The sequence below is a fragment of the Branchiostoma lanceolatum genome, chromosome 2, assembly GCF_035083965.1.
Source record: "Branchiostoma lanceolatum isolate klBraLanc5 chromosome 2, klBraLanc5.hap2, whole genome shotgun sequence".
NCBI lineage: Eukaryota > Metazoa > Chordata > Leptocardii > Amphioxiformes > Branchiostomatidae > Branchiostoma > Branchiostoma lanceolatum.
Genome location: NC_089723.1, coordinates 19,664,914 through 19,673,714, shown reverse-complemented (window position 1 = coordinate 19,673,714; position 8,801 = coordinate 19,664,914). Strand labels below are relative to the sequence as shown.

The following is an 8,801-nucleotide window of genomic DNA, read 5'->3' as shown; positions in this document are numbered from 1 at the left end:
ATGGCTATTTTGAGGGACCTGGCCCATGGACTAAGTGTTGTTGCCAGGTACGCCGCCGTGTTCGCCTCGGACCAGGCGGAGTCTGACAGCGCGATCCAGCAGCAAGTGCAGACCAACCTGGCGGTGGCCATCAACAACGGCACGTTCAACGGGACACTGAACGTCACCGACAGTCAGGCAGTGCAGCCCATAGCACTCACAACGGACGGTAGGTGATGGATGGATGGATGGATGGATGGATGGATGGATGGATGGATGGATGGATGGATGGATGGATGGACGGACGGACGGATGGTTGAATAGATCGATGCGTGGGTAGACGGATGGATATGTAAGAGAGGTAGATACTAGTAGTTATGGACAGGTATAAAGAAAGGTAGATAAATGAATGAGTGTATGGATTTACTCGCAAAGATTTCGTCTCAGTAGTTTGCATCTTCTAAGAGATGAGTTTGATGACTTTGTTCCAGAGTTGGAGCTGGTCTCCACAGACTCGTCCTTCTGTACCCTGACGTGTGGGGAGGGGGGCGTGTGTCAGCTGGGTGAGAAGTTCCCCGGGGTGGTGATAGCGGAGTGCGTGTGCGTGGAAAACTACTGCTACGCCGGCACGTGTGACGTCATAGTGGACCAGGGCCCGAGATGCAGGTCAGTTATGCTTCTTCGATTATCAATTCTACTTCAACTTCCCCTTTTGATATAATGTCAATGGATATAAACCCGCCGCTAGGGCTTCACTTTATGCAGATTAGACACGTGACTGAGCACGTAGTGGATCAAATGGAAAAGATAATCTGTAGCGTCTTCCGTCTCTTTATCCCAATTACAGACACGTGACTGAGTACGTAGTGGATAGAATGAAGCAAATAATCTGTAGCGTCCCCCGTCTCTATGTCTCTATTCAGAGCTAGCTATGTCTATTGTTATAGCTGCTAAGTGTGCTTGTTTCTGTTGCAAGCCGATGATCTGTAGCGCCCTCCGTTTCTACGTCGCTATTTCTACGTCTCCATATCGTTTCTGTAGGACAAAGATTGTGTATTCTGGACAAGATTGAGCCTTTGCGGATAGAAATTCGCCATCTTTAAAAAAATGACCGTTTCCATGGCAACCGGTGACCACCAGTCAACCCAAAACTTACCCATATTTCTACAATTGGACCAAGGCCTTACCACCACCCAAAATTTTTCAAAAATCGACATTTTGTCCTTTGCTACAAGGTATAATTACAGCTAGATGGACACTCTTAAAATTACCCATGATGCATTGCGATATTTGCGGCGATTCGATAACATGGCCGTTGGGTGTAGTTCTTAAAATTCTTATAACTCCTGATATTTTTGACGGATTTTGTTGGTTCAAAGCCCAAAATGCAGAAAATGATATGGCCTATTAACATAATGTATTACACAAGACCCCATAGGTGGTCCAAATAAATGCCTGATTTTGGAAAGTAAACAATACATTTTTTTTCACAAAATTACCCCAAAAAATGGACTTCAAAGACTCATAGCTTCTTATAGAGTTAAAATATCAACCAAAAACATACTATTTCGTGATCCCTGTGGTATCTTTTGCCTACAAACCGATTTTCACCGAAGATTATTGATGTTTGATATTTTGTCCCATTCCTCTTAATTTAGTCCCAAAAATCGAGGTCCATTTTAATGAAGTCACCATATCACGTGATAATTCCTAAAAAGCTGGACATTTGACATTGTTATCATGCATAATTATAAAGTAGAGGAATCAACCTTTTCAAAAAAGTAAGTCACCCTTTGTCCCTCTGTTTGGTACCAAAAACCTGCTTGGCCCATGGACTATCTAGTATACAGGAAATTTCTAACGACCAAGAGGATTAATTTCTAACGACCAAGAGGATTAATTGCATCGTTATTTTCCCTACCGTTGCATGAAAAATTTACAGCATGTTTACAAAAAACTTGACGTTAACGTTATAGAGTCTATTCCAAGTCACCAAGAGGGTTTTTGAATGAAATTTGTGATAATTTTGAATTATTTCTAATAAAAGAATATCTGAGTAACAATAGTTCTAATTTTTTCTAAAAGATTGAGTAGGAAAATTTGAATTTATTCAAATTCAATTAGATAGTTTAGAAACATTTACAAAGTTACTGCCCAAAAATCTCTTTATTTAGAATAATTTCTAAACATCTATATGATTCTTTCACTTTTACAAATATTTACAAAAAAATGGTAGAAAATGGTAGATAATGGTAGAATGGTGATTGCCCCCATAAATGTAGGTGCTAATCCGCCCCCTCTGTCTGCTTTTGTATATCTTTAGATTTTACTGTGCAGGACACTGTTTGGTCCTTTGTGGAGAGCATTCTTCCCTATACTTGGCAATGATGTGTGAATTGCTTTCTTCCCAGCCCTCCGACCTATTTATAAAGATGTTACAAATAATGGTAGAAAATGGTAAGAAATTATAAATAATTGTAAATAATAGTAGAATGCTGTTACCATTGTTTAGAAACTGTTATAAATATTCTGTTCCACATGATGAAAATTTCTATAAGTTTTAGAAAACCGGAGGAATATTTATAAAGTTGAAATCACATTCCAAATATTTCTTAAGTATCAAATCTCTCACACAAATAATTACAATAGATTGAAAACATTTGTTAATTATGACAATAACAACCCTCTTGGTGACTTGGAATGGACTCTACTAGAACAAACAAGATTGGCAACATAAAAAGATGTTGCCATGGCGACGGTGGTCTCTGTTAACGTTTTCGTTTTTAGCCCACATGCAAAATAACTGAATAAGGACCTTGCATAATTTCGGCATAAATCATATCAGTCAATCACCTTCTCTACCAAAATAACACAAGTTGTGCAATGTATGAAAATCTTGTTTTCACAAAAAAAGATATCGTACCATTTCCTCATAAATCATGTAAATGAGGCCCTCTATGCAAGATGTGTGTCTAATAGTGGCCACATTTACTTAACTTCCAAATGGTGCAAAAATGAAATCCCCATCATTTACCACTATGGATTTATAGTATTTTGTCATTAATTATGCAAATTAAGTATCAATTTGCATAATTGATATCTATCGATATTTATCTCTTTCTCAGTTACATATGTCATGTGTTTGAGAGTCCTATAATAGAATGCAGCTGATTTATTAACTGTCCTCATTAATTATTCAAATCAGATATTGATTTGCATAATTGACTTATGATTATGTAAATCATCACTTAAGCTATCTACACACCAAAAATTATGATGATCCGTCATCCCCTTCTTGCGTTATTCTCTTTCAAAGTTTGAGTCAAAATCAGCTCCTGCAGTTCCAAAAAAAGCCGCTAGGGGGTCCAAATCTACAGGACATATTTTCCTCACAAAGAGCTATCCACCACTTAAAAAGCATGGCTATAGCATGTTCAGAAGACAAGATTTGACAAGTGAAAGTTCCCCTGCAGTACCATAGAAAGTCGCTAGGGGGCCCAAAATCCAACCATTACAAGGTCTCCCACAGACCTACCCACCTACAAAATATGAAGACAATACATCCAGGCATTCTTTAGTTATCGTCCCATGGACTTTCACATTCCTGTACAATTCCTAGAATTCTTGCAATCTGCACACAATAAAGTAAAAATTTGGCTCGCCCCTGAGGCGTCGCCAAAAAAATTTGGCTCGCCCCTGAGGCGTCGCCAAAAATATAAACTTTCTACGGAAAATCTAACCATTAATTCTGGCGATTTGGTGGAAACATGGCGGCCTTTGTTTTACAACATCTACCCAAGCTGTTGTTGTCCTATGACTAGTATGAGCCCATTCACGGTTCCGACTACGCATGTGTGCAGTGTCAAAAGTAAAGGCCCCCGAGACGTAAACAAAACCCGTCGCCAGTCTTTGTTTACTCTACCGTCAATTGCAAGAAAATGGCCCCTGGGAATACGCCATGCCACCATGGGAGTACTGTATCTCCCCGACTATACCAGATGATTGGTACCACATGTTAGAGAGACTGATGATGCAATATAACAGACTTTTGATTATGCAAAGTAGTTCGCCCAAAATCTAATCATCTTGAGATTTTGCACACAGCTACCAGTATACCAAATATATGAAGACAATTCAGTAGGCGTTCTCGACTTATCGTGTTCACTAAAGATACACAGAAACACGCTCTGTAAAATATAACCTTCTTGGCGAAGGTAATAAATCAAAGTTAACGTTACCTCTAAGTCACCAGTTGCAATACAAAACGACGCCAGCAATGCCATTAATTTATCGCCACAAAGGCCATTAAGGAAACAGTTGACCTCAGGCAGCTGTGACCCACGCCATTGAAAGATGAACACAGAGCTCTACGACAGTACGAGCACACAACTTCTTCAGACCACGTTTACAGCTGCACTAGTACTGGCGCGACATTTCGTACGTCGCGCCACATTTAGCCTCAATCCTGTAATATCCATCCGCAAACATCTGGCGGCCATTACAGTCGAAATGATATACACAAATAGGATTTTAACCTTTGAATATTAAACGTAGGGTGTTTTTTATTATCTTTAAGTTTTACAGTCTGTCACGGATTATCAATTGATAGGTAGTTGAGTACTATTTTCTGTCAGCAGCGAGTGAAAATAAGCCACCGATTATATCCCCCCTCTAATCATAATGGTTTGGCCTGGTGTTAAAGGTTATAGGTTACAGTGGCCAAGACGTGCTGTGCACGGTGTGTGTAACGTTACTGAAGTTATGTGTGACATTTTGCTAATTGAGCCTTTCTATGGAGGTTCCCACAAACAGCTGATAGATCTGCTGTGGGCTGAGATCCCAGGATGTGTCAAGGTTGTTCTTCCAGCCAAGAAATGGCACTGGCGGGCCCGTACAGCTGCCCTGTACATCTCACAACAGATCCCGCACCAGCACAACTTCAGGTAAACAACGACCTATATGGCTTGGGGAAAAACATTATTTATATTTACTAATACATGTAACATGTTAGCTAATTACTTCCGTGATGTTGTGTTGGGTGTTTGGCCCAGAAACCAGAGGTCCTGGGTTCGAATACATCTACATTACGTTACCCCCAAATAACCCCTTCAGGGGCAAAGTAGGGGGGAGTTGAGGTCCCGGGCTAATTTAAGGCGGGCAGGCCTCCAGCCTGGCACGGAACGACTCAACGGTGGGAGCCGTCGCAACCGTGCCAGACAGGGTATTCCACAGTGGGATAGTACGGGGAAAGAAAGAGTGTTAATATGTGTCGGTTCTTGCGTGGATGGTGTAAAACTTGAGGTGGATAGACACTAGACACAGTGGATAACAACCCACTGCCCCTTCGGCTTCAAAAAGGCTATGGGCCTACCTTTACCTTAGCTGCCGGCGACTGTTGCAGGGCCTTCACCTTAACCTTTTACTTACTTCCATGTTAGTCTTTAATGTTTTGCTATGTTAGTATGTATAATCATCATAAACCGAATATTTTCACCACAGGGTCCTGTTTGCTAGTTCAGTACTCAACCTGGCAGAGCTACTTGCCCTCCGACCTGACCTGACCTCGCTGAAGAAACTCCTGTACTTCCATGAGAACCAGCTAGTCTATCCTATCAGGAAGCACCAGGACAGAGACTTCCAGTATGGCTATAATCAGGTCTTATCCTGGTGAGTACACCTACAAGCTGTTGTTATCTTGGTACTGTAAAACTGTGCTGATTACATTCACAGTCAAATCTGATTGGGCAACCACTTGGTGCAGGCAACCACCTCTAGTCACAAGCCACATTAAAACAGTCCCGTCCACTTTCACATAGTTAACCACGTTATGTCTTGAGCAATTACCTGGTCCTCAGCTGTGAATTATTTTTCCTCGGTGCCTTGAGCTGTTGCTGAATCCAGGTTTAACTGTACATCTACCTTGGGCAAGGACAGCGGCAGCCAGACCTTTAAGTTTAAGTATCATCGAGTTGGCTGCAACTGCTGTTGGTTGCAACAACACAAAGTTCAGTAAATTTGATGTTTGCTGTTCAGCCAGATTTTGTTGATTCTAATTCTAAGACAACTGAAATCACAACTCTACACTCTCGCATCTATAACAATACTGTATTGTTTTATCATCCAGCCTGGTAGCTGATGTCGTCCTCTTCAACTCCCAGTACAACCAGGACTCCTTCCTGTCCTCCATCAAAGCCCACTTCAGCGTCATGCCAGACTGCAGGCCCAAGGGTCTGGCTGATCAGATCAGACCAAAATGTCAGGTTCTCTATTTTCCCATCAACTTCCCTGCACGTTGGAGAGACTGTTACAGAACAGATGTCAAAACAGACACTATGTCTTCAGGTCATGAGGTCGCTACTGGGGAACAAACTGGCAGGACTTGTGCAGGGCAATTCTCAACCATGGATGATAAAGGCACCACTTCTATCCTGGACTACACAGACACTAGTTCTTTAGAGCAGCTCTCAACTGCTGACTGTGCAGAAAACTCAACAGATGAGGACATGAGAAACGACTTTGTTTTGGCTGCAGATAGAAGTGATGAAGAAGATGCACTGCTCAGTGCTACAGCTAGTTTAAGTAAGACATCAAATAAAAGCAATAATTTGAAGATGTTGACTGCAGAATCTTCAGAGAGTGGTGAGAAGTTGAAGTTTAGTCAGCATGGAATGAGCATACAAGGAGAAATGGCTTCAAGTGTTGGAAGCTGTGTGAAAAGTGACCAGGACCTTTCTAAGGAGAAAGGGAAACCTAGCAGTGACCAGGAGAAGTGCAGGTCTGACAGATCAGAACCATGTGATGACCAGGGAAGTGGCTTTATGATGAGAAGTAAAGATGGACCTCTGCACATTGTGTGGCCACATCGCTGGTAGGACGATGTACCTTTTTTAATCTATCAATGCATGACAGCTCTTTGTTAGATGTACTGCAAAATGCATTTTCCAGCTTTTAACCTTAATCAGACTGAAGTAGCCATTTGGCACCCAATTCCCTATTGGCTACAGAGTTAGGCAGCAGGGATACGTTTAAAGTGAGCCTAGATAGATGGACGTTGACCATGATAAGGATTAAACTATTGTGTTTCTTAACCCCACAGGGAACATGACAAGAACCCGGACTTGTTTTTCCACACACTGTTCCAGCTGAAGGAGGAAGGCTGCAGTTTCATGGTGTCTGTGCTTGGACAGGAGTACACTGATGTACCTGGTAAGGAAGTGACTTGCATCATCACATGTGGCCCTAGTTTGCATGGCTTATCATGATTAAAACATATTGAAGCAACAGCAATTTTACTTGTCTACAACTATTATGAATCAATTGTGGACACACTATGTAACATATATATATGCAATAGAGCTAATCCTAAATAGAATGGTGCACCTGCTGCAGTGCTTGTTTTCCATTTTTGATTTTGTCCACTGCAGAAATATTTGCTGAGGCAGCAGAAAAACTGGAAGGACAAATTCATCAGTGGGGACACCTGGCAGCTAAAGAGGATTACTACAGGCTGTTGCACCAGGCTGATGTGGTAGTTTCTACTGCAGATCATGAGTTCTATGGGGTCTCTATGTAAGTGTAGTTCTGTGATTAATTGTAAATTTGCATTAGTGTAGCCCTGCTCAGTGACATGTTCAGGTACATGTAGGTCTAGCACTTGTACTGCATTGTGCTAAGAGCTTTTAAATTGAAGTAGTACACTACAGACTGTATGGCACCGTTTCTTTGGTTCTTGATTATATGTTGTTTGTAATGGAAATTACACAGCAAAGAAGTTTGAAATTCACATATTTTTGCCAGGTTGGAATCTGTTTACTGTGGATGTTACCCTCTCTGTCCCAACAGACTGGTCTATCCTGAAATCTTTCCCAGTAAGTAGAGACATCTCTAGTGGAATCACTATGGAAAATGCTATCGTTTTATTGTCTCTTTGTATGTTTACCTGTGTGTGCACTTGTGTAAGTATGCTATTACAACAGTCTTTTGATGCCCTGCTGGTGATATAGCATTCCTGAATAGACATGTAGTTGAGTACTGTGTTGTTGAAAAAGCATTACATTTTGTCTCAAGAATTATGCTTTAACTTAGTTTAAGTTTGACCAGCTTTAGCATTATCTATGTTGTCACTCACCATGTGTCACATTTCCACCAATTCTTTTGAACATTATTGTCTGTAGACAGTAACATGACACACCTCACACCTTTCACTATTGATTCCCAGAGGAGTGCCTGTATAACACGCCACAACAGCTGAAGAAGAGGTTGAGGGATTATTGTAGAAGACCACAGTTAGCAAGAAAACATACAATAAATGTGAGTGTTCGCTGTTTTTGAGATGGCATATCTTATGCTGGAGAAACATTTACTGTTGTTACCATTCTAATTTGTGTATCTTCTCTTTCTGAAGATTTGCTGGCTTGAATTTTGCAATCATTGTTGTGTAACTCTATTTCAGCCAAAGAAAGCAGACAAGTATTAATCCAAAGCACCTGCCAGGAACTAAATTAAAAATGCAAAGGCTGCTTGAAGACAAACTACATGTATCAGAATCTACCTCTTACTCCAGTTGGGCTGGAAATACTTATTATGATTATTTTGTTACAATCTTCTCATACATATATTGATGATACTATAATATGTCCTTCTTTTGTTTTTCTAGCTTGAAATACATCAGTACAGTTGGGAGGGCCTGGCAGAGGAGTATAGGAGACTATTGCAGTGATAGCTGTAGGTCAGTAGTGTTGAAAAAATCTTGAAGGAGCCTCAGAGATTCCTGCACTGCACTAATAAAAATGTTGCCACATTCATCTTTGTAGATGTGCTCT

At 40.9% G+C, this 8,801-nt stretch overlaps 2 protein-coding genes across 2 annotated transcripts; both read left to right on the top strand.

Annotated features, from left to right (window-relative positions):
- LOC136426893 (uncharacterized) lies at positions 1 to 721 on the top strand. Its single transcript, XM_066415613.1, has 2 exons — positions 1 to 208; positions 471 to 721. Exons 1-2 carry the CDS (start codon positions 1 to 3, stop codon positions 698 to 700), a joined length of 438 nt encoding a protein of 145 aa, XP_066271710.1. The 3' UTR covers positions 701 to 721.
- Positions 722 to 4,668: 3,947 nt separating this feature from the next.
- On the top strand, positions 4,669 to 8,783 carry LOC136427791 (tRNA-queuosine alpha-mannosyltransferase-like). The gene is made up of 8 exons (XM_066416957.1): positions 4,669 to 4,922; positions 5,479 to 5,646; positions 6,104 to 6,847; positions 7,076 to 7,185; positions 7,404 to 7,548; positions 7,777 to 7,847; positions 8,198 to 8,289; positions 8,636 to 8,783. The coding sequence occupies exons 1-8, from the start codon at positions 4,741 to 4,743 to the stop codon at positions 8,696 to 8,698; spliced, it is 1,575 nt and encodes a 524-aa protein (XP_066273054.1). The 5' UTR covers positions 4,669 to 4,740; the 3' UTR covers positions 8,699 to 8,783.
- The last annotated feature ends 18 nt before the right edge of the window (positions 8,784 to 8,801 follow it).

What these genes read in the sequence shown, in the direction of transcription:
- LOC136426893 (XM_066415613.1), top strand. Translation starts at nt 1, where the DNA reads ATGGCTATTTTGAGGGACCTGGCCCATGGACTAAGTGTTGTTGCCAGG. An exon ending in CATAGCACTCACAACGGACG is followed by an intron (nt 209 to 470) that starts GTAGGTGATGGA and finishes ACTTTGTTCCAG; the next exon opens with AGTTGGAGCTGGTCTCCACA.
- LOC136427791 (XM_066416957.1), top strand. Translation starts at nt 4,741, where the DNA reads ATGTGTGACATTTTGCTAATTGAGCCTTTCTATGGAGGTTCCCACAAA. An exon ending in GAGTTCTATGGGGTCTCTAT is followed by an intron (nt 7,549 to 7,776) that starts GTAAGTGTAGTT and finishes TATTTTTGCCAG; the next exon opens with GTTGGAATCTGTTTACTGTG. An exon ending in CTATCCTGAAATCTTTCCCA is followed by an intron (nt 7,848 to 8,197) that starts GTAAGTAGAGAC and finishes ATTGATTCCCAG; the next exon opens with AGGAGTGCCTGTATAACACG.